The 27073-nt window shown below is 36.0% G+C and overlaps 1 protein-coding gene across 2 annotated transcripts in view; it reads left to right on the top strand.

Annotated features, from left to right (window-relative positions):
- Window positions 1–8490: 8490 nt before the first annotated feature.
- Window positions 8491–27073, top strand: part of PRR16 (proline rich 16) — a 173913-nt gene continuing 155330 nt past the window's right edge. For both annotated transcript variants that reach the window (XM_072416047.1, XM_072416046.1), the window contains exon 1: window positions 8491–8980. In XM_072416047.1, coding sequence (XP_072272148.1) covers window positions 8837–8980 — 144 coding nt within the window. In that variant the 5' untranslated portion in view covers window positions 8491–8836. The remainder of the gene's footprint in view (window positions 8981–27073) is intronic.

Here is a 27073-nt window from a genome sequence, read left to right as displayed (position 1 = left end):
GTCCCCGAGTTAAGGACATCCGACATACGGACGACTCCTAGATACGAACGGGGCTTTCCTGTTCGTTCTGTGCAGGACGGAGCCTGAAAGGAGGGAGGGGGGCGGTTTGCATGACTTGTAGAAGAAATCTTTTGCTAAAAACAGCTGAGGTTCTGGGTGATCTTAAGGACTGAGCTCTTCAACAACATCTTTTACTGTAACTCTTTAAAGTCCAAGACAAACTCTGAAGTTGTTTCTTTTTGCATATCAAAGCACAGCTTGCTCCAGAAGTTAATGAATGTCTAGGCGCCATAAAGTTTTGTTTTTTTTTGTTTTGTTTGTGATTAACTCACAGTGAGGATTTTTTACAGTAACTGACACCACAATAATAATAATGATATAATACTGATATACTATAATAATAAGGATGTCCCTAATAATATGTTGGGACTGTCCTAATTGCATTTAATAAAATAATGTACCTGTTCCGACATACATACAAATTCAACTTAAGAACAACTCTACACTCTCTGTCTCCTATGTAACCTGGGGACTACCTGTACACTTCATATTAGGAAAGTTAGTTTTTTTGTGCTTAAACTTTGACACATTGAATTACATAAAAAATAATGGCTGATTCAGATTTTATCTGGTTTCAGTTATATAAAGTATTTTAATGATTATATGAGTTATTATTTCACTTTGCTTTAAGCTGTGTTTACCTTGTTTGCAAACAAAACATTGAAAAATATGGAAAACAAAGGTCAGTAACCCTATGCGATCAATTTGTTTTTTTTTTTCTCTGTTGAAATAAATTAGAAGCGCTAATAGATTTGGGCTCTACTGCAAAGCAGTTTGCAAAGTTCTTATGACCTAGACAAGCTGCATTACCTCCCTTTGTCACAATCACAAAAATAGTCACAAAAATAGATTTTAAGCTTCACTGGGCAGAAAAAAACTGTGCTTGAACAAATGTGTTTAGTTGGTTGCATAAAATAGCAACTATTATTGGGATATAATTAACTTTGTAAATATAATTGAAAAACCAATGCAGAGGACGCCTACTGCACACAAGGTAATCTGAGCAATATCTACATCTATATCTTCTTTCTTTCTTTCTTTCTTTCTTTCTTTCTTTCTTTCTTTCTTTCTTTCTTTCTTTCTTTCTTTCTTTCTTTCTTTCTTTCCTTCTTCCTTCCTTCCTTCCTTCCTTTCTTTCCATCATGAAATACATGAGGCTTTAATAAACATGACTTTAGCAGGTCAGAGCCCTTCACCAGGACATCCCTATTTCTCTCCCCATTTAACCCCATCCAAATAACGTTATCTTTGAATATAGTGCAAATGGCCTCTCAGCCATTTATTACAACTTTCTCACATATTGTCATCACATTAGACTTATAACATTTTAAACATTACAACATTTTACTAAGCCAAGGAAACCACTCCAGTCAGGTTGCAGGTTCTCGAAGGCATTAATTGCTTCACCACCATTAACCAGGGGTCTGCTCATTGATATACCAGGCTCCCAGGCGCAACCCCACCGCCATGACATCTATATCAATTACGCATACTATCCCCAACAAATTACCACCCATTTGCTGACAAATTACGCCATTTAGAAGACCCCATACTATAGATGGCACATTGGTGTCAGTGGTAGCAATTATAAACTTTGGCATTGGTGTCAGTGGTAGCATTATTAACCCTTAACATTGGTGTTAGTGACTACAGTTATAACCCCTGGCAACAGTGTCAGATACAACAATAAAACACTTTGCAGCATTTGTGTCAGTGGCAGCCATTATAACCCTCAATGATTTTACAAACTTAAGCACATGCTTCTGCACGTCTCCTGGTAAGGTCAGAGATATGATTTTATTACACACAGAGATCATTTGACTGACAAAACATATCTCATGATTTATTTCTGTGTCGCTGCTGAATTTCCCATCTTCCTCTGGATTCTGAAATTTTTGCTGTTTAGGTCACAGAGTCCTGTTTGCTTAGGGGATTAGAGCACCAAGTTGTCTGGAGCAATGGAAGCGGGTGAGCTGTGCTCTGTAACTGGCTGCAGTTTTGCAGTTGTCTGTTGTAGCTCTACCCCTACAGTTTAGTCTCTGGATGTTTTTGTTTGGGTAAGCAGAACAGGATCCCTGTGGATATTCCTCCTATGTCAATTGTTAGTCTTCCATGTCTCATTTTCTATTGATTTTTTTTTTAAAAGCTGAATTATGAGTGTTTGCTGAAAAAGGATCCTCACACTTCTGTTTGAGGCAGGAGAGTTTTTCCTTAGATCTAAAGAAATAAGTTCAGATATTAGAAGACCTTAAGGTTTACTTGGACTTCAGTGGAGAGGCATTAATAAATAAATGGGCATTGGGATGTCATTATGAGGTCATGAGTACATACTGGTTGCTATAGGCGTCTGCTAGCTGAGGCCCTGTCCCTTTGCTATGAGACTCCCCCACTGTTGGTAGAAGGCATGGTACCCAGTATGGGCGTTGGGGTGCACATTCACAGACCCACCTTATACTGGCCCCACAGGCCTCATCCTTGGAATAAGGGTCCAGATAGAATATTAAAGGGAAGACCCATGTTTTAAAATAAAAAAATAAAATTTAGTCCTAAAAAAGGTCTGTGGACCCACAACACTGCACTTCAATCTAGAACCATTGCATACTCCCCCTATACTGTCATCCCTTCCTACACTTCCATCATTGTAAACTACTCTTGGAAAAGCAAACTTTTAAAACAAGGTGCTGACACATACAAAAAGCAGCAATTATTAGCCATTATGTCTTTGAATACAACAGTGAAAGGTCAGACAGGGAATTTTGAATAATTTGAAAACAAGTTTGCCTGTTCCAATTTCTACATAAATTTGAGAAATTAGCAAATGAAGATTTGAGCTAAACCAAAACCTAATCTCTAATCGAGATGATAAACACTGGCTTCAGAAAATTTTCTTAGAATATTTTTTATATTTGTGTTAAGATTTTACCTCTTTAAAATAATATTTAGAAGCATTACTACTAATAGTTTTTATACAATGCATATGGCAAAGCCATAAACTGCTTGGAATGAAGCATATGAAGCATATAAAGGCTATGTTCCACATTAAGTCATTTTAGGTTTTAAGTAAAATACAACTGAAATCCTTTTTAGCAATCACCCATTTTATGAGATGTTTGGCAGAGGTTATACTTTTGGGGCCCTACTCCTCTGCATGGATAATATTACAACATTCCTTTTATACAATATAGGAACTTGTCACATATTTGAATATCTACATCATATCCTTAATAAAACAAACTATTGTAATTATTGGCTTGTCTTCCCTGTCAGTCCATAGTGTGCAGCGCCAAACATGAGCAATTTTGGACTGTTCTCAATTGAATTACATACATGCCATATGCAACATATAGCACTTGTTCTTCAGCTCATCTCTTTCTCTTTTATGTCCCACTAGAGTATTCACTGCCTGAAAGGGATTGATTGAATCATATAATTCTAACATCACTTCATTCCCAGTAGGAAACAAATGCTTTTAGGTCTATGCTTTATGTTCTTTATTTATGAAACATATAAAAAACCATTATTCAACATCTTCATATTATTTAGGTCCAGGTAACATTATTATTGTGCCAGTCTAACTGTCCATCTGTATACCTGAAAATGTTTCTGTATAGGAAGGAGAAAGACAATATTGTGACAATGTGGCAAATAAAAAAAAATAAATACAAAAGTTTTTCATAAAGTAAGTGTATGTTTAAGCTATCACTTAAGTATTTTATGTGACTGGTTTAAAATTCCATATTCATGTATGGCAGTTTTACATACGGCAGATTTTCTCCTGATTTGCTTTTACCAGACAAGCATAGCATGACACAGATGAGTGCAAGAAATCCAGAATTTGGTCAGCACACTGCGGGTGGAGTTGTGTTATGTTAGGTAGAGTGTGCTAGGCACTGGCAGATATTGCTAAGATTTGATATGAGCAACACAATTCCTCTCCCAAGGTCCAGTTTTATCATGATACGGTTGTTCATGTGGCATGGGATTTGTTCACCCTCTGCAATTTCCTGTTTTAGCATGATATGACCCCTTGAACTGAACCAGCAGGAACTTGCATAGAAGCCTTTGAAACAGATTACACACTATGTGGTCTATTCTAAAGCAGTTAATCTGTCATTCAGCAGAATTCCCTAGTTGAAAATCAATCACTGTCATTTAAAACACAAGGAGCTGGAAGATTCTCCACCAGGGAATGTTGCTAAATGTCAGATTTACTATTTTATAAAAAGAACCCTATATTTGGATCATTTCTATTAAACCAGCTTCTGAGTAGGGGATGAGGATTGAGTTTACAACTATTATGGTTTTGAGGCTAAATCTGAGGGTTTGAAGTGTGAAGGCTCCCTTGGGAGTTTTTAGTGGGGAATGAATAGGTAAAGCTGACTTCATAGGGGAAGATAGGAGTTAGTTTGAAAACTGTACTGTAATTATGATTGTAAGATGTTTGGCTAAATCTCCCTTTGCTACTTTCTTTTTATTATTGAGGACTTTTATGTCTGTAATTTTATTTTGTGGTTGATTTGAGGGCAGTGGTCAGTTTTTGTTACTGTCCTGGACATTGCAAACCAGTATGAAAAATTCAAACAGTATTTGCTGGACCCTCTGTGAATGGAACCTGGACAGATCCATCCTATGTTTGAGAAAAGCCAAAGAATTTCTCTGTCCCTGCTGCAAATTACTCTTTTTGTCAATTTTGCCTCCCAGAGAAAAAAATTCTGACTCACCTCCAAGGCTTGTCAAATAAATTCCCTGATTTAAAATAATGTTGTCTTATCCTTTAGTGGACAAAAAATGTAACAATGTCTCTGTATAACAATACATTTAGTCTTCAAGGGTTAAAAGTCTTTTTTATCTTATTTTGGACTGTTCATTTATGTTTCTCACACTTAGATTTTATGTTCTGTAGTTGCACATTAGCTAGAGGAAAGTTGCCAGTTTTACTAATGGTAGAAAAATGGCATTCATGTGGAGAAGGTGTGGAAAAAGAATTACGTATGTCTGTTTTGTTGTTGCATAATGAAACACTAATTGCAAGGGGAAGAAATGGGAAATCCACATAGTGCCAAAATGCTGACATTCTCTGTTATCCCTTTAAAGCTTAATTCCAGACAAACAGTGGAATACAGTTGAAATACATCAGAGCTATTTTATCTGGCAAAAGATCTGTATTTCTGTGTTACCATTCCTGATATTTTTATAGCTCTACTGATCTCACATTTCTGTGCTGTAGTTAAAGTGGATCCATAAAATAGAGGGAGTAGAGAGAACTGAGTCTTTACACAGATAACATTGGGGACCAAGGCAGATTTGGCAACCATATGGACAATAAGTAGACAGACAGGTTTTTATTATATCTTCTTCCAATCTGTAAATTCGATTTAAACTGCACCCCTTGGACAATATTCCCAGCCTGTGACTGGAGAAGAAAGGAACAGAAGAAGACCGAGAAGAACCAAATCTCTCTTTTCTCTCTTACTGTCAGCACATGTGCATGCAGCATACCAGATTAGACCCGGAACTGTCTTTTCTTTTCCCAGACCTTTTGCATAGAAAAATACAAGTTGATATCAATTTATACTGAACATTTATTAAAGCTTATTTGGAAAAAAAAAGTTTATATTAAGTGTTTAGGCTAGCTTTATTTTTAGGATATATTTAATGCTTTTCAACCCCCTTCCTATTGCGAAAAATCAACTACCAGCAGATCAGTAGACTATTTTCACAGTTGATTTCAGGTAGATTCCAAACAATCTATCAGTGTATTTTGACTGTAAGGCAGAAGTGATCCAGGTGACTGAAAAGCCAACTGATCGCTTCTATTGTTCACCATTGCCTGATCCTTCATGGTCCAAGGACTCAGGTGCAATATGGCTGGCAGAGAAGGATCAGTGAAAATCTATTCACATCCCTTTGTTGGTTTGGAACTGGCAAGCCCTTATATTTTAGCTATATATATATATATATATATATGCTATTTATATATGTTGTGTGCATTGAAATTAAATTTTGTTTATTTTTACAACATATAAAGGACTAAAGTTGCATCATACAACATAAAAAGCTGCAACTAACATATTTTCATTCAATAACTTGTAACTAAATAAATTCTTCTTTGAGAAAACATATAATGTATGGAAAGTTTTAAATAATTTTGCAGCCTAAAATACAAATTTATACATCTATACAAACATTTATTCATAAAAACGCTTTGGCAATAAGGAGGTTAACATACACATGACTGTATTCATTGGTGTGTTCTCTATCTGCCATGGAGTTCAGCTTTAATGCTTTCAATTAACCAGTCTAACAGGCTGTAAAAAACATGACTGTGCCCAGTCTGTCCTCATCAAAAAGAAAAAAAATGGGGCATCATTTTATTCTGTATTTCACCTGCAAAAGCTCACAGATAACCTGTATGTACTTTAAAGACATTCTTTTTGATATATATAGATGATGAAATACTTTATATACTATATATACTATAACAATACATGTATCATTTTACATTAATGGGAATGTTTAAAGCAGAATTACATTTCATAAAATAAAAAAGAAATCCTTTGCCCACCCTTTATTTTATTACACTCCTAATATTTTGTTGATATTATTGCCTTATTCACTGCTGCTATACTTACTTTCAATCTTGTACTGTCTCCTGCAGAAAGTTCACTTTGCCACTAGGTGGTACTATGAATTTCAAAGTTGAATGAAGTATGCTGCAAACCCAAGCTGTCATGATTACAAATTACATCTGCAATTACAATACTGCTGCCAAGAAAATAGTTGGAAGGTAGGTATGGATTTAACAAAGAGTTTAATGGTTATTTTAAAAATCCTGAAAAAAATCCTGATCAGAACTGTCATAATTAACCTATTTTTTTGCATTTTACTGTCCCATTCACCATCATTATAAAGTTGGTGATCAGCATGATTACCAGACAGGATTCACCACTTTCAAATTGCAGAACATTGCAGTCAATAGATAGATCCTTGGTGTTAGTTTTAAACATCCTGATCTGTCTTTTTTTGCAGCAATGTCCTCTATTACAAGTAATGATCACCGGCTAGAGTACAAGACTGAAGTGATGTTCTGTTCTATGGAGAGGGGAGGAGGGAGGATGAGTGAATGGCACCAAGCTGTGCTCTCCTTCAAGTACTCGGCTGTTCACTGATCCTCCAGGAAAGATTCCTGAACAACATTAGGGGACCTCTGTACATATGCTAGATTTTCTCCTGAGACAATTCCATCTTTTGTGTTAGGCAACAATCATATAAAGAAGTGTTTTTTCAACCAGGGTTCCTCCACAGGTTGTTAGGGGTTCCTTGAGCTATGGGCAATTTGCACCTCCCAGGTCATTTTAAGTGACACCAGTGATCGGTAAGGGGGACATTCTTCCCACTGACTGTCGTGCTAAGTGGTGATCAGTCAAAAGTAGCCTCTAATGGCTAATGCAAAGTAATCAAACCTCTGATCGCCAACATATAAAATCTGATCAAACAAAAAGTGGCAATAAGGTCTGAAAAAAATAATGTAGAATAAAGCGGTAATCTGGAATCAGACTGACACTTCTTTATTAATATGCAGCTAGCAGATCAAAATCAGATTGTACAGTCAGATTGTAATGTGTGTGGCCAGCACTGGAAACCATGGGCTGTCATTCCATCCTGAACCCAGCACATTGCATTTTAATGAAGTCCAGATTGTATCTAGTGGAAAAGAACTTATTGTCTGTACACCTTTTCACCCTCTCTGTTTTTGTATACAGCAGACTTTTCTGCAACCATAAAACAGGGCAGTTGCCATGTTTCACTATTGATTTAATTTGAACCTGATAAACGAGGAGTCATAAATTTCCAAAGCCCTTGAGCCATGGTTATAAAATCAAAAGGTAAAAAAAAAGGAGACGCAATCACTCTTCAGTCCTATTTATTCCTATTATTTCTCTGAAGAAGAAAAGCATTTCCTCCTTTTTATATTACTGACCCTTCAGCTTCCCTGGGATTCCTTTTTTTTTTTTACTGACATCTTCACCTCCCACTGCTTGACTGCATCCAACATAAAAGAGAAGTATGTTCTCTAAGCCTAGCTAATGAACTATCACAAACCATTAGCTATTGGTAGATTGAATTGGAGACAAGGATTTGTAAAATGACAAATGATGGATGTTCTTTATTGACGTGGTATAAAACATGTTGGCGCTGTGCTTCTTTTTTTTTTTTTTTTGTGTCGTGTGTTTTATATGTTTTAGTTTGACGCCTATAAATTATAATGCGTGTGTGGTGTGAGTGACAGGGGAAAAAAATCAAAAGGAAAATCTGCCTGTTATCACTGGTCCCTTTGGTAATGCATAGTAATAGCAGTGCTGCCTTAGTATAGGAAATACGGTAATGCAGGAGCGTAGAATTGAAGCAAGCAGCAAGTAACATGCAGTAGGCGTGCTGCTGAGTATAGAGTAGCATACAGAGGGAGAAGATGTGACTGTCACCGTTAAAAAGTAAATGGATATTTAGGTGTCTTATGTCATTTGCTGAACTTTGGGATTTCGCACTTTTTCCTGATTTAGCAAACCGTTGTGACGCAGGCAACGCTTGGCATTCGCCGCTAGTCTGCAGCCCATTCCCTGAGCAGTTGTGTTGGAGTTCATGGCACCGAGTAAACAGGGAGAGGAAAAAGAGGAGAAAGAGGGAGATCTGAGAAAGAAAATGCGGGGAGACAGCGGCTCAGAGAGGGCTGCAGCCGGTCACCCTCTAATAAAGCTCCCTTGAGTTGGACTGCAGTATGTCAGCAAAGTCTAAGGGGACATCCTCGCCAACAGAGGAGCCATCCTCCAAAGCCAAGGTGAAAGAACAGATCAAGATTATTGTGGATGATTTGGAATTAGTCCTGGGAGACTTGAAGGATGTAGCTAAGGAACTTAAAGAGGTAAGGTAATTAAAGACACGAAGGCGGTGATGCTACCCTCAGCCAAGCAGAGCTAAGTATACACAGGTTCTAAACTCTCACCTAACTATGGAGCAGCTTCCTCCCGTCCTGCCAGCATTGTCAAGGTGTGCATTGGTTAATGTCTCTTGTCATTGCCCAGGATGGGTTTCTGTTAATGGGAGCGTGTAACAGGACTGGCATTGTTTACCAAAACTAATGTGATTAGTGAAGGATCTCATTTATCCAGGTCATTGTATATCTAGTAGTAGTTAGTCACATTTAACCGGACTTGTTCTTGTAATGTTGAAGACATTCTCCAGCTTTCCAAGCTGCTCTATCACTGTAATTAGCATCATGCATGTTCTACATCCAGCCACATCTTCATATAACTTATAGAGCAGGAGATGGATGGAGAAGGCATGTTAGCTTCATTGAGCATCTCTTAGCTATGCATATGAATTCCTGTCTTTCTGATGTTAAATGACTAGCGGTGCAATGTGCCCAAATGATTGCTGATGTGTGCAACACAAAAAAATTGACGTGTGTACATCTGTCATTTAGACTCAAATATTAATGTCGTCATTATTCTGATCTTGCGTCCTAACCCAATGCATTAGTAAAAAGTATGCCTTGGTAATCCACCCATTGCCGAGTGCCATTGACTTTTTATTAATGGATTTCAAATTCCATTCAGCAAAATGTGAAGATGTGTCCTGCTGGTATGGTATAGAAGTCTGATGTCAGATATTTCATGCTGAAAAGCACCTTTTGGTGGCTATTCCTATCACACTGCTTAAAACTTAATCAACAAAAAGCTGTTGTTACAATGGAGATAGAAAACATTAGCTTTGAATAAAACTTTAGGAATAAATACATGTACAGTCCTTGTGTATTGGACGCAGAGATTTTGCTTTCATGTTCCATTGTATACGCTCTTATTACTGCTTATGCTACTTATGTCATACACTTGAAAAATAGAAGGGATCATATTTTATATAAAACAGAAGGACATAGCTTGTGTCACAGAGCTGAAGAAATACGCAGGCAGATCTGTCATGCTCAGATAAGAAAAATGTGTATTTGAAAGCCCCCAAACATGTGATGAAAAATTAACAATTCTGATGCTCAAAACAAATCACTACAGCATTTTCTGGAGGCATTTTTTTTCTAGAGAATGAGTCAGCTGCTGAAATAATGTATGATAATATGAAGCACAACGGTTACATTTGTGGCTTCTATGCTAGTGGTTTGGAAAAGTAATTATGTGAGTGCTAAGATAAATAATAGATTTTTCTCTTAATAATTGGATGGAGTGATAAAAAGGAATGCATAGGAAAGGATCTATCTGTCTTGTGCACATTCTAAAGAAACATGTTTGCCTTGCCAGTGGCAAGTGTCAGATTCCTTGTGGTTTAAAAGGAGACATAATGCAACTCGGAAGATAATGTCAATGGCAGATAAATATAGCTACAATACAGCTAAGGGTTTTTTTTAAAGCTATTCCCTAAATTATAATTTTACTCCACAACTGGTCGACAGATGGTTGGATTATGCACTGAAATTCTACTGGAAAGATTTTGTACTTTGACTGATAATCCTTTGTTTGCTATTTATATAAAACAGGCATTCATTTTATTGAGTGTGCAGCTTCCTCTCTGAGCTGACTGCAACAGGTCTTTATTTTGACAGAGCAACGTCCTGTCGTTTAATTGTGTGATGGCAACAATGGTGATTGCAGAAACAGAGCATGTGCCTTTAGGGAAGATATATGAAGGGCAGTATGGTAATGTCAGAAAATATATATCCATGTGAATTCCGTGCACAAAGATGCCATTCTTGCACATGCAAGTGTGGATAAAACTGCACCCGGGCCATTTAAACTGGATCTGGCCTAGAATGCCCTTGCATCACTGATGGCATGTAGAGATCCCATAAAAAATGATATAATTATGGATCCAGAGAATGCACCCATATGGAACAGGACAAGGTGCAATCCCTGAACACTGATTGCAACCTGCAAAAGTTTATTATTTAGAAGCTTACTTAAAAAAAGCTTAGAAAATGTGCATTATTCTGTAAAGTACCATGCCAATTCAGAACTGGTACATAGGTAGGAGGTAGGGGTTGTGTCTTTTCTTTTTGAGCCTGGGCCTATTGTTGCTTCTGCACCCCAGGTAGTTATAACTCAGTAATCACTGTAACCAGCATGGCATTGAGAAAGTAGCCGCCTACATTTACTGCTTTGGACCAAAGGGTAATTTGCTCAAACATATGATTTGCTATAGGTTAGAAAACAGTGTCTACAGCCAAATTTATTTTCCTATATTCATAATTTCACAATAGTTTGATGACATCTTTAATGCAAATCTATGGTTATGAGGTTAGCCTGAGCCTGAACTCTGATACTGTAAGTCACATCAGCATTAGGTTTTGTCTTATAAGCCACTTTTCTGTAAATGATGCGTGGCATTCAGATGAATGTTTATATACTTATGTATGCACATCGTAATGGCATAATACCATCACACAGATTATAACTAATAATGAAATGTCAGACTATTCTTTTTCTTTTCTCACTGTGAAATAAATGGTTTGAAAATGTAAAACTATGAATCAGACACTTTATTTGGAGCATAGCCACATTCATTTTCTCCAGTTTTGGTGATTCACTGTGTAATCATCCTGAAAGCAATAGCTGATTAAGTTTTTGTCCCACATTTGAATGTCAGAGACAAATAATTCAATTAGAATTGATTGTGTTCCTTTTTTTCTGTCCTTTGAAAGATATTTGTTTAAGAAAGATTTGAGAGATATTCCGGTAAAACCAATTCTAATTGTGATTGGCGCATCTTTTACCAAGCAGATTAGACTTCAGGAATGACTTGAACTAGACTGCAGATTGAAATCACTAATCTTCTATTCTATTTTTTTGGCTCATCGTGTAAAGAAAGCTACACATCTAGTTAAAGACAAAGAACTGACAGTTTGGAAATGCCTTTAGGAGTATTTGCATTCTAACTTTGTGCTTTTATATCTCAGCTCACAAATCATACCGTGGCAAGTACTCCAACAATAGTGGAAATTCATTTATCACTGGCAAATTATAGAATTTTAGGAGCATAAATGGCAAAAGCTTCACAACTGCATAGCACAGATGTCAGAACATCAGCATTAAAATAAACTTAAAGTTTATTTACACTGGTGGCAGACATCTTGAGGGCTTTATTAGTACTTAGTTCACATTTTACAATACTTTTATACTGAAAGGCAACAATGCGGATCTCACTATATTCATTATTACACTTTTCACTTGGTTTACCAGGCAAAATACATAGATAAAAGAAACTAAGCATTGATTTATTGGGTTAAATATGCTTTATGTAATGGAAAAAAAATTGCATTTTAGGTGCTGTGAGTATCACCTTTTCATTCACATCAACTAAATTGAGTCTCCTATAGACCCCACACAGCAAGTCTGAAGTGCATGCAAGGTGCCTTAATAGGTGCTGAGTAGAGATCTGCAAATCTCCAAAAGTAGGCACTTCTGAAATGGAAATCTCATTGAAGCTAAATAAAAATTAAACTAGGCTCCAAAAAGTGGGCATCAAAAAGTGTGGTTTTGGAAGCTTCTTGGAAGCCTTGGATGACAAAGCCAAAAACAAGACAAGTCTATTCCTATTTAAATGTTTTCAGGGATCTTAAGGTAGAAGGGTAGAACCAGGTGGGACTGTCAGTGAAGCCTAAGGTACCCAAACATTAGCAGGTGCGGGGGGAAAGCACAAACAGTCTTTGTCTTTGGTCTCCTTTTCCCTTTTGGAGATGTGACCAAGAACAATACCTATCTGAGAAATGATTCCCACCTTATTCTATAGTAGAACTGGTCTTTTATTTTTTTTTAAGAACATCTAAACAACATACAAAATATATTTTAAAGCAGTCCTGTGCTGTTTGCTTTGTGTCATGGTTTCTGTACTGCAGCAGGAGGGCAATCTTCCTTATACTTCGTAGTTTGGAATTTCTGATGGTTGCAACTCGAGACTCTTGGTATAAAGTGGTAAAGGTGTCTGGATTTGTTAATGGATCTGTATGAAGCTTGCAGGAGAACCACCTCTGTTTTCTTAAAAAAATGAAAAGCCAGAGGACTATCAGCAGCACCTAGACCAGGTGGTGGAATGGTCAGACCAGCAGCAACGAGCAACAAGAAAACAGACAGTCAAATGCTCCATACAGGCCTACATTTAGAAACAGGCAGTCAAACAGATGCAGAGTCAGTAAAAATCACTTTTAATCAGTAAAAGTAAATACAAGTATTCCAAGGTTAAGGATATCCGACATAGGGACGACTCCTAGCTTCCCTGCTTGCTGTGTGCAGAACGGGAGGTTTGAAGGGGGCAGTTTGTATGACTTGCAGAAGAAATCTTTTGATAAATACAGCTGAGGTTGTGGGTGATCTTAGGGGGGTGAGCTCTTTCTGCAGCCTCTTGTAACCCTTTAATGACCAAGACAAACTCTGCAGTTGTTTATTTTTGCATACCAAAGCACAGCTAACTCCAGAAGTTATTGAATGTCTAAGCTCCAAGATTTTTGTTGATTTGTTTGTGATTAACTCACAGTGAGGATTTTATACAGTAACTGACACCACATATAATGTTGAGACAAACATCTGTCCTAATTGCATTTAATAAAATAATGTACCTGTTCCGACTTAAATACAAATTCAACCTAAGAACAAACCTACAGTCCCTATTTTGTATGTAACCTGGGGACTACTTGTAAGTAGATAAGTGAGAGAAAGCAGAGTAAAAAAGCCAAGATAAAAAAGGCATCAAATGATTCACAGGTCAGGATAGCTGAATCAGGTAGGTGTTTGGCATATTTGTGTACAAATTCTGTGCAAACCCAGACACATTGACCCGCAAGCCTGGTACTAGGTAAGTTCCCTGGGCATTTTGTTTTGTTACTAGATGCAAATTACTATTAACAGGCAATAAAGCTCATGTCCTGCTTATGTCAGTTTTGTACATTTATTGTACAAAAATTGAACTATTTATTGTACTAACATACAAACGAAAGGGAATTTCTCCAATCCATGGGTAATTTGCCCTAATTTCCTTTTCTTATGCCACCTGTAAATCTTTTGTTTTCACAAACAATTAACCCTTGCAGTGGGCAGAGGGACCCATTGCAAGGGTATAAAAAACTTTTGCCCATAGTTTAATTTTAAGAATATATACAGTTTTTACACCCCTATGTGAATATGTGACAGCTTCCTTTATAAAACCAGCAAATGAACTATATATGAATGAATGCTAAGTTATTTTTAAGCTCTTAAATTCCTCAAGCTCAATACCCATGGCCCTTTCAATGCTTGTGCTGTGCTAGATGCCAGATTAGAACTCTGGTATACTGATTGCTTTTATAGACATGTGGCAGGGATGCTTGAGCTTCACAGAGAAATGTTTGTATTATATATCGGGCTAAGCTATTTCTTCTTTGCTAAACAAATTTTCAGAACAGATGGAATCCCAAGAGTCACGGTATTTCATATTTTTTGGTTACTATAGTAGTTGTGTGGACCGCAAAACCTGGAATATGTTATGCCATGGTTATTTCTAGTTGTTAACTTATATTTTGTCACAAAAATGTTCAGTAAATTGCAAGTTTTTATTAATAAGATATATGTTGAATTTAGATACAGATGTCAGTTGCAGGTTACATTTCTCAGGGTTAAGCTAAGCTTTAACCATATAGTTCAAGCCATAGTACTTTTACACATGCACTAATAAGACTTCTCTTTAAAAAAAACTGTTCTAGAAAGATATATAGTCTTCTGTGACTGACCTTACTTTTTTAAAACTCCACTTTGCTTGCTGAAATAAATGGTCCTTGACGTGGATAAGAAGTTTTGATACAATTAACTTCATTTGGTGCTCTTGTGGTAGGCTTTTTCAAGATGCGTAATACATTTAATTCAAACACCACTAGGAAACTAGTATACTCAACAGGTGATAAAAGGGCAGACTATGTATTTCCCTACATGTTTATCCCATAATTCTGAACAAATGGGAATATACACATATATACCAATAAAGTACAACTAATGCATCTTGCTTACTTTTTGGATTTCCATCAAAATAATAATTTTAGTTTTTTTGCCTTCTTTCCTTTGAATCTGAAGGGTTCTCCTAATATCTCCTAATATTCAGAAGATCTGGGAGTAACCCTAAATTCATATTTCCTCCTATATCTTACAACCAGATAAAGTAGTACCCTTTAGACATGTTACTTTTTGTGTAACCAAGCCACTGATCAGCAAACTGAAAAACTGGCAGAACTAAAGGAATGATGTTTCAATGTGTTTTTTACACTGTGAGATAAAAAGTTTCTGTTGGTGATCACAGGTGAGTGCAATATGTCATCACATCTACTCAGCAGATGCAATTCAAGGATAAGGAAGGATACACTGTCACCAAAGAACAGTATGTAAAGAAAGCAGGATTTAGAAGGAGTTAGAAAAAGTTATGGTCCTGGGAATATCACCATTGGATGATTTTCCTACATCTCCTATTCCTCCAGCAACTGTAAAATCTTGGTTTTCCATCACATTCCTTCTTTTCTAGTGACAGTTGTCTCCAGGACAAATGGAGAGGGTGAATCTGTCCAACAGGGACAGAAATTTTTACCACCTCATTTTTTATGTGTAAGGTATATACTGTTGTGAATGGAGGAAATTTGAATGAAATTTGCTAATGCTGACTCGTGTCATTGATTCGTATGAAGTGTTAACTGTTGGTCAATTTTAACTGACCTATGATGGTACACAGACTGTAAGCATGCTAAGTAAAGTAAATTTGTGTCAAAAAACATATCATATAATGTGTCCGTTTACTAGTTTGTCTATAAATGTCATGGTAGCTAGGACACATTAAAGTCAATTTACAAAGCCTTGTGAATTATTTTACATGCAATTTTAGTTTATTACAATAATACCTTTTACAGGAAAATGTGCAATTAAATAATATAAAAAAAAAGGGGATAATGTTATGCTAATTAGGATTAACAGGTAATATTCTATACAAAAATTTAAAGAGGACTTTCGTCTTTATGTACAGAAACAAAAAAAATAACTATAAAGGAAATATGGAAAATACATATTTACCCTCCCATGCAGTCCAGGCACATGTTGTGCAATGATATGCTTTCCTAGTTAATCATATATTTTGATTCTACAATTGCTATATATATATATATATATATTGTCCTGGGAATATCACCATTGGATGATTTTCCTCCAGCAACTGTAAAATCTTGGTTTTCCATCACATTCCTTCTGTTCTAGTGACAGTTGTCTCCAGGACAAATAGAGAGGGTGAATCTGTCCAGCAGGGACAGAAATTTTTACCACCTCATTTTTTATGTGTAAGGTATATACTGTTGTGAATGGAGGAAATTTGAATGAATTTTGCTAATGCTGACTCGTGTCATTGATTCGTATGAAGTTTTAACTGACCTATGGTGGTACACAGACTGTAAGCATGCTAAGTAAAGTAAATTTCTGTCAAAAAACATATCATATAATGTGTCCGTATACTAGTTTGTCTATAAATGTCATGGTAGCTAGGACACATTAAAGTCAATTTACAAAGCCTTGTGAATTATTTTACATGCAATTTTAGTTTATTATCATAATACCTTTTACAGGAAAATGTGCAATTAAATAATATAAAATAAAAGGGGATAATGTTATGCTAATTAGGATTAACAGGTAATATTCTATACAAAAATTTAAAGAGGACTGTCGTCTTTATGTACAGAAACAAAAAATATGACTATAAAGGAAATATAGAAAATACATATTTACCCTCCCATGCAGTCCAGGCACATGTTGTGCAATGATATGCTTTCCTAGTTAATCATATATTTTGATTCTACAATTGCTAGCATTTGTCAGATGCTTGCTTGGCAGAAAAGGCAAATAATCAAAAAGAGCATAGGCCCACTTGAGGAAGGGTCATTCCAAGTTTTAACAATATTTTTGAAGCCAGAGAAAACTTGTATATGTGTGGTTACTGCCACCAATGTGTATTTATTTTATATCTCACATGATGTACTTTACCCTAAACCCAATAAATGCATCAATAAAATCTGTGTACAACAGTTAGCATGTTCTGAATTTTAAAAATGAGCTCCTAACAATTTTAACAATATACTCCTGATTTCTGATGCTCTCCAGATGGGAAAAGGTAAATATATATATATATATACCTACAACAACACTACATGTATTTTGCTAACTGCCCTGTCCGTTCTGACAAATGTGTAAAGTGTGTGAAAGATTGGCCTTAAACAAAAAAAAATGAAATCCCCTGTAAGCATAAGACTGGTCACGTTAGTATACTTTCTACTACTCTTTCTAAACATGCTTGCTTAAACAACATTGAGCTGCTACAAGCCCAGAAGACATTCTACATAGAGAGCAGATGTGGGATGTGGGGGAGCAGCCTTGACAAAAATGGAAAGGTAAGTCACCCTTCTGACTGCCACCAGGTGCACCCAACCCTTTTAGATTGACATTAGGAGCGCCTGTAGTCCTACTGAGACAATGCTAGGTCTGTGATATATCAGAAACTGATTATGTGAAGAGGAGATTGCATTCAGATTGTTTGATACAACTTCTGTGCATTATTTGTTTAATTTTATTTCATTGAGGCTTAAGGTTAAATTAGATGTTTAAAATAAAAAATTTTGAGCAGGCATGTCCATTATTGCAGAAAGGACAAGTGATGACTCCTCTTCCAGGTGTCAGATCTTTGAATGAGGCAACTCATGCCCAACTCGTGCCCTGGATTCAGTAGGTATCCAGCATATCCCAGCTTTCTTCATTTACAAAATTTACATATGTTTTGTATACCACTTTTCTAGTTTCTCGTGGCCTGTATGTGCCAACAGGCTTCAATAGGCAAATGCATGGTGCCATATCAGTTTGACCTCTTGCGATTATCAATTCAGTGCAGGTACAATTGACTTGTATTTGACCTACGTTAGCTGCTTTCATATTCCCACAAATTTATATGAGCAGGGAGGCGTCTTTTTGTTCTCCTGACAATAGCTCCTCAGACACTGTCAAAAAGCAGATCACTCCTGATTATTTAAGTTTAAGTATTTCTCAGAATTGCTATCTCTGCCGTAACTATCTACAGAGGCACATAGTAAATAGAGAGGCTCTACATAGTAAAGTTTTCACACCTCCCAGTCTGATGTGGATCTAAGTTATTTCAGTGTAAAACATAGCATAGAAACCAGACATACTACTAAGGTCAGGTAAAAATATATATACAGTATAAGTCCACTTTCTTTTTTATGTATTTCAGTTTTCTAAATCCTATGTGAAGATGAGTCATCCTGGCTTTACACCAAAGCACATATACAGTATCTTTTTTATCCTCGAGCTTGTCATGTATAATTCCTTGGTTTGAAGGCCAATTCATTTCTTAGTGTCAGAAAAAAAAATGTATCTTTTCATGTCATTGAACAGATTTGATGTCAGAAGTAGTATATATGGAAGTTAATGTGGACAAGAATTGATGCAAATGATGCATTTCCTCTGGGATTTATATTTTGAGCAGAATCCAATATGACGATGCTGGGCAAACAGTTCAAACCCAGCTCTTTTGCTGTGGGCAAAGATATGGCTGTTTATTTCATCAGACTGGTATGTGTCCCAGGCAGTACCCTCTAGACCAGTGTTTCACAACCTTTATAACATGGGGGGGACACCTAACAATAACTTTCAGGTCTTCAGGAGCCCCTGCTATAACTACTATATCCACAGCTCACTGTACATTAGTGTGGTGGCCATTGGGAAGAATTCCTCTTACATTGCTGGCCATTGGTAAAAATGTTAATGTTACAGATAGCCAAAAAGCTCATTGGTGTCAAAGGTAACTGAACTGACAGATCCAAATTTGCAATTTCTCAAGGAACCCCTAGCAAATTCTGGAGGACCCTTAGGCTTCTGAGAAACACTGCTCTACAGGAAGCATGTGACAATAAACTTTCTGTTTTAAAGACCAAATAGAGGCATTGGGCCTGATTTTTTTAAGCTCTCCAAGGCTGGGGAGAATACATTTACATCAGTGAAGCTGGGTGATCCAGCAACCTTGGACAGAATTTAAGAAATCCGATCCAGGTTTGCTTGATCACACAGCTTCAGGCAGGTACAGGTCCACCAAAAGGAAAGACTTACAACATATAATTTAAAGAAATGATTAAAAGCTTTTTTATGGGAACCTGAAAGTTTTCTGATATTTTTTTAAAGGCAGTTCTATTATCTTCAATAAACCTAATTATTATTAGGCATGAAACAATTTTTAGTAGTTTCAATTGAATATCCGGTTAAAACACTACTGGTCACCTTGCAATTAATTGTTTTGCAAATTGTGAATGCTTAGTTGCAGAAATGTTTCTGTTGACTGAGAATATTTCAATACATTCATTTTTTTCTACACAATCCAGAAAGTCTTCTAATATGCTACATACACACGTGCAATAATTGTCGTTGACAAGACTCTTTCATGATCCTTTCCAACGACTAAGGACTGCATGATACATGAACAAGTGCTGTACATACAGCACCGTTCTGCTCTATGGAGAGAGGAGAGGGAGGACGATGGAGCGGCACCCTGCTGCGCGCTCTCCCCCTTCGCTTCCAATAGGATCGTTCGTCGTCCATCGTCCGTGGATTCGCCAGGACACATTCGGATTCGTGGACACATTCGGACGATGGACGACGGGCGCTGTACACACGCCAGATTCTCGTCCTATATTGGCTCTGAGTAGATTATCGGACGGGAACCATTGCAAATGTGTGTACGTTGCCTTAGTCATGGTTGTACTGAGTATTGTTAATTATATGGCTAGTAGATTCATAGACTGACAAAAGTTTACACAACATTAATTGCCTGTCCACAACTTCATCATGCAGTATTTTGTGAGTTAGCTGATGGCTGTAGTTTGCTGACCATTTCTTTCATATTATGTGAGACCTGTCACACAGAGATCTTTCAGAAGATTGCATATCTCTATATGTGATAACAAGCACATCTGATGGTTGGAAGAATGTGTTATCACCCCATGGGGTGGCCATAAATAGCCTGGGGCTGGATTGGGCAGTTCATGGCTGTACAAAATACATACATAACAAGACTTGTACACTCACAAATATTGTTCACAAATATTTTCTTTCTTCAGATATTCCTTTTATGACCAGTATAAAACCAGGCACACATCTGTGCATTAGTAAATTGCAAGTACATTCCATTGAACAATATAGAAAAAAGGGCTTTAAAGCATTTGTTGTTTGAAAAAGCATAAATTCAACAACACATAAATATCTGGTATAATACTGAATAACTATGGCAACAGGCACCGTGTCTGTGTTTTGGTAGTGAACATTATGAGACCACCTAAGCAGAGTAAGTTATGGATACCTCATTTTATGCTAGATTTGGATCCTAAATGTAAGTCCTTTTAGATATTTTAGGCTGTTTAGAGACTTGTTTTCCTTATATCTTGTACTTTTTTTTCCTGAAAATAAGAATGTTTTACACCTTGTTGATATTTCACATATAGTGAAGTGTTTCTCAAAATGTCATCTTGTTAAGATATCACAACAATGAAGAGATTTGAATAACTGTTATTATGTGGTGTGCGCTTTCACCGCTATATTTCATAGTCAGCATTAAGGATGGTAATATAAGTTGGTTATGCATCATTGTCTCTTTCATAACGCAGCATGTATTTGTACTCTGAGGGATATACTGGTTTATTTCAGTCTGGATTGAAATATAAACACAGATGATGTATTCCATTATTCTTTCAGTGTTGATTTACTTGCAGAAAACTTGTAAAACAACAACAAGAATGCAGGTTACCTGACATGAACTATTGGTCCTATTTATTATTATTCCTCTTGGTTTGATTGCATGGCTTTATATTTCTATCAAGGTCTATTATTATGTTGTTTATTCTATGCTTCTGTAGACAGAAATACTTTTATTAAACCCAAAATGTAGTAAATGGATACAATGTGAATTCATTTCTATCTACCTAACATGTACCGTACTTTCTGAAATTTTGCGAAAAAAATATAGCAAAAGCTGTGATCATAAATTGGTCTGGATTTGTGATTGTTTAAACATACTGTAGTGCTGTTTAAAACATTTAGGTACTCCAACTTTTCTAAAGACAAGTGGCAGATTCCCACCACCTAAAGCTAGGCCACAAATGGCAATGTAAGAGACCCGTGTGGTCTAGTATTAATCCAGTGTCTTACACCAAAGGACAAGCATGTAAGTACTGATTGTAAAGCTCATAATATGTTGCCAAGATGCATATTCAGTTCTTACAATAAACAATGTATATGCTGTCCAGGAAAGTCTGCCAAGCTCACATTTGATAAAACGTTAGAGTACATGGGTAACTTGTATGGGAAAAAAAAGTTAATTTTAAGGTATGTAAACAACTAAAATATTTTAGTTTTGGGTAAAGTGGGAAAGGGATAGACTCCTTCTTAGGATACTGCTATCTGGAGCTTCATTATAGTCTTTTGTCATTGCCCAGTCACCAGACTGGCTAAACCATACTATACCAGTCATTGGCCGTCAGATGAGGACAGCTGTCATTGTCCAGTGGCTAGAAGGCAGACTGTATCTATCAATAACGGGTATATTAATGTCAGATTGGAACTTGGATTGCTTAATTCCAAGGTCGGAATTGCTCAAATTCACCTTCTATTGGCACCTACTACTATTTGCAACTTCTAAATGATCTTTTTAAGGTAAAGGATACATCAGTGCTAAAGTTCAATAGTAAATATGGCTAGTTTTCAATACATACACTGAACAGATGATATGTATGTATTTCAGAAGAAAAGGGATCTCACTAGGGTCTAATCAATTAATCCATTTGGGAAAAAAGTAATGAGCAAAACATATGTTTTTCCACTGAGAGCAGAACTGGTACAACAACCTACAAACAGAAATGTATAACCAGAAACACATAAATTATCATAAATTATGAATCACAAGCATTTGACCACGGTAACACAAACTTAAAAATTCCTGTCATTTAGAGCCTAATCCTTATCTTATACTTTGTTTTCTAAACATCTCTCACCAAACTTGAAGAACGTTACCATTTTCTGCTCTTCTGTTCTTCAAGTCAAAAAAATCATTCTCTCCAGGGGCAGCTTAAAGTATCCAGAGAAGGCTTTTATCTGCACGAAACCTCTATGTTCCAATGTTTGTAATTATTAAGGGCACTCTCAAGAAAGATGAAATAGGGCTGGCTTTTCAACTGTAGTGCTAAGTAATAACATTTAACAGGATTTACAAGCTTCAGTGCCTAAGCCATGTATCTGATCTTGTTGCTGTCCAACCTGTAACAAATCATGGTGTCAGTTCTGAAGAGCTGCAACTTTGCCCTTTACCTTATTTTTTATTTCTTGTATGGTTTAACCCCATGATATATTTTTTTTATCTAAAGGTGTATTTGTCAAAGGGTATATGCGCATATGTATCTACACTCCGCCTCTTGTTTGTGATGTTTTAGCCCATACTTTCCTATTTACTGCTATTCAAGAAGTAATACATTTAATTTTTTGGTTTGAGTTGAGTTTTTGATCTGTAGCAATCCTTAACTCCAATGATGGAGTTTAAATATTTTATAGGTTGTAGGAGTGGCAGTGCTTTATTATAATAGTCAATTCCATACTCCATGGCATGGAGTGTGGAATCCTCCAGTGACACCAGGGCCCCCACCCATGAAACTTGGGTGAGTATGTAATACAGAGTCTGTATCCATGAGCAGTATAGATGAGCTGTTGTCTATCTTGTTTTTTTTAAATACACTCACATAAAGCATTGCAAAAAACTAGGGCATGCCCAGGTACAATAGAGGATAACATCTAACAGAACATCTGTTGATGTGGAGATTACAGTCAGAATATAAAATGTCTATTGAGAGTAGCTTTCTCCTATACTACTAGAACAGCAGGTCTATTTTTAGAAGGTTCATTTATGCTACTTTTATAGTTAAGTTTTCAAGGCATGTTTGAATTTTTTTCTGATGGACTGGGTCAATATTCTGGTGTTATATTCTGACCTTTAATCTTGTTCTTGAATCTTTGGGTTCTTTGTTTATTTGGTTCATACCTGTGCAGTATTTCAGCATGAAAAATTGTCTCTGTTGTTTTTTCAACTTGTTCAGGGTGACAGAATTTATTTTCATCACCTTCTATAGGAAGTTTATTGGTCTGTTTAGCCCTACCTATAGCTCTTCTTTCTGCACATGCTGTGTAAAGACTGGAAAAGTTTTACCTACTTTACTCTATCATTTCTGGATTTTCAAAGCATTTGTGCACACATAGTAAATGCATTTGCTTTATTGGCTGTTACATAATATATTTAAATTATTGTTTTTGTGGCTAGCATTGAACTTTAGTTTAAACACCCAGTTACGTAAGATAGATAATGAACCAGATTTCACTAGAACTTCTGGTAATTACTATGGATTACGGAGCTCAGTTTATTGGTATTGTAGTTGAAGAACTGTATACATGCCTATGGTTCCTGTTTTAATTAAATGAAGGATATTCTCAATAAATTTGTACAGTCATTTAAGATAGCCATGGTTACAGGGAGGTATTTGTAGGCTTAACAGTGTTTTTTAAAAATTTTGTGAAAGTATGAACAAGGACTATCTTGCAAAATACATGATACCTGGTAGCTATGCAGGAAACAAGACCATTTTGATCAAATGATGGGAGTCAAGGGCAATTTGTACACTACATAGGGTGTGAGGGTGATGGGAAGGAAGTAAAAAAAACGTGTGATTCCCAACATGTCATAGTGTTGACATCTTCTGCAGCATTTTACAAAATTCAAGTCACATTCCCATATTTTCCATGAGCTTCCTGTGAGTAAACAAATGTAAAATGCACTTTAAAGAATTACAGCTTCACAAGAATGGGTTTAAACTTTTATTTAATATGAATAAATCCACCAGAGGAACTCAATGATGTTATCTGTAAGTGATGAAGTAATAGGGAAGTGATATTATGGTTCATAGGTATGAAAAATGTGTTAACCTGAACATTTCCTGTAACCTTGCTAACATTTGGACTGAAGGAATGGCGACATGTATCAGTATGGTTTTTATTTTATTTTGTTTGTTGTTTTGTTTTTTTTTGTATTGGCAGTTTTATTTTAAAGAACACCTATGAGATAAGGATGGTTAAAGTTTCTACAGAAGAATTGTATTTTTACAAAAGTATACTTTTTCTTCAGCCACACATCTGTGCTTTAAATACTTGTCTACCATTGCATAACTCATTGCAGAATCTTTGTTTTCTCATATATACTGAGTACAGCCGACATTCAGTTGTCCATTGACTGAAGAACTAGCAGATACAACAAATCATGAGTTCTGAAAATAAATCTGTGCATAGATCATTTTAAATGTCTTAAATAAGATATCATCAAAGCTGCCAAGTAATCCCAAATCATGTGAAAGATTTAGGTCAGACTGGTAGCTTTTCAGAAATAAATTCATCAACTTAAAAGAATCAAGTTAAATATTGTAGACTGCCTGCAGCTAAACACGGGACTTAGCTTCACTAATTGTTCTGAGAAAACAAGTCTCAAAATTGTTTTTAAATATATCAAAAACAGCAATCACTCATATACAGGGATGCACAGGACAGAGTTATGATGACAATAATAAATGGCTTCAAAAATCAACAGTATTTACAAATGTTTATTAAGTATGAATACTTTATATGAATGCATGGAGGCTAATGGTTTACTCCAACATTTATTTACATATAAATATTTTATCAAGGAATGGTTTCTAGTGTATAGTGGGTACTTAAAACTTCATTTATAGAAGAATTAAGAGAATTCTGGAGAGATATAGAGGTACTTGAAATGTTTTCAACCACAACATTTACACTGCAGCAAAGCATTATACATCACAGGGCCATTTCTTTAGAAAAACTAATTTATAATACCTACAGTAGGGGGCAACACATCTGTGCCATAGGGAATCACCTTGTACATGGCACGGTCATCTTTTGAACTGTCAGTAACAATGCAAAAATCAGCCTTAATGAGTTACTGTGCATTAGGACATTCACACAGTCCTTTTATTTTAAAGCTGAACTATAGCCAAACAGGTGCTTTATTGCAAAAAGGTCAGCAATGTCCCTTCTGCAATAAAATAAACATATCTGTCTGATCGCAATGTTTTAAATACAATCACCTGTGCTTGCTCTGTTGTGGGTACTACCATCTTCTTCTTCATCCTCTCTTCAGAGTCAGATCTTTGGCCATCTTATTGGTCAAGCCTATTCAGCACGGATTCCCTTTCTTTTAAAGAAGTTATTGAACAGACAGGTAGATATGTTTATGTTTAAAGAACTATAGTTCCGCCATTGGGTTGTTTGGGGTGCTATTAAGAATTCAGTGTGTGTTATCACAGCAAAATAGTGGTAGCAAGCATTTAAAGTCTATTGCCAAGTCTTACTTGGCACTTTCTATTTATCTGTGGAAAAGTGTGCAGTATGCAGTTAGTTGTATGACAACATTGCCCATGTTGCTTTTCCTTGACTTTCAAAAATGCAACATTTACAACTTTTTGTTCATCGTAGTGTATATTTGAATGAGCTGCCCTACCACATTGCATGTCAATGCAAACCACAACACGGCTGCAGTTTCAAAATGTATCAAAAAGCAATTAAAACAACCCAACCTAACTTTATACCAATGCTCCTTGCATTCATATAATCTGATATTTGTCTTATGTTTTTTGTCTGGGGTAAAAAATGGCTAAATTCTTTTGGAAACAAAAAAACAAAATGAATTGATTGTATGCTGCTGCCTCTATACACATCATTTCAGAAAAATTGGCATGCATAAATCATCTAGCCGTATGCTATAGCTTGCTTCTCCCCCCACTAACTAAATATAGATATAAACAAAAGAGAACCACTTTGCGGCACTTACGACCTGACATGTTTTTTCACTCTAAATATCATGTGCCATTTAATGATAAAACAGGACACTTGGCTTAGTTATAAAATACAGTGCATTTATTTTACACTAAAATACTTACCTGGTTTTGTGCAGGTGTGTGGAGTAAAGAATACTCATTTAGACTGTATAAAAGGGTATATAACCTGGATGCAAACATTGTGAAATGATATACAATTTAAAGAATACAGACATAGCTGAGTTATGTAATCTAAAATCACTCTTCATGCAGTAGACATATGGCTTGCATGGTTAGCAAAACTCAAGCCAAAAATATAAAGATACATTAAACAGTCAATCAAAATATAAAATAGCAAAAATAGATTCTCTGCAATATTTAGCTCCTATTCATTTTCTGTTGCTGGATGTCTGACAGTCATGATTGATACCAGCACATACTAGATACATTGTACAGCTTCTTCTTTCGCACATCAGCCCTGCTGTACAGGGATTTCTGCCTACTGTTAAGCTTTATTATGAAATTTGTGCAGCAGAGTAATTAAATTTGATTCCTGTCGAAAATAGTATGCATAGTGTTTCTCCCATGTTCTTATAAATTAATGTCACACTTTCCTTTTTAAAGTGTCTGTGTTTCTAATGTCTAAAATATAATCTTTCACTAGCATGTACAAAAGTCTTTTCAATAAACAAGCTCTCTTCCCTATATCAGAAGTGATTAAATACGGATTTTGAATTTTATCGGTATATGTAGTGATGTCAAGTTATTTGTTATTGTTTAATTACATATGGATATGTCAGAATTGCCTTGAATCAGCTGCATGTTTCTAAAATGTATCTTTGTAAATGTATAGCGTTTGTATTTTGTTATATTGGGTTATACTTCCCTGTGTATTAACTTGTCATAACAAAACCTTAGTTTGGAAAAGCATATTGGTGTGCTGCAACCTAAATTAAATTTGGCAGCACAAAAATTGCATGATATGTGCATCCAAGTGAAGAGTATAGGCACTTATCCTGTTGGCTTATATATATATATTTATTT

The sequence above is a fragment of the Pyxicephalus adspersus genome, chromosome 6, assembly GCF_032062135.1.
Source record: "Pyxicephalus adspersus chromosome 6, UCB_Pads_2.0, whole genome shotgun sequence".
NCBI classification, from domain to species: Eukaryota; Metazoa; Chordata; class Amphibia; order Anura; family Pyxicephalidae; genus Pyxicephalus; species Pyxicephalus adspersus.
This window is presented reverse-complemented; position numbering and strand designations above follow the sequence as displayed.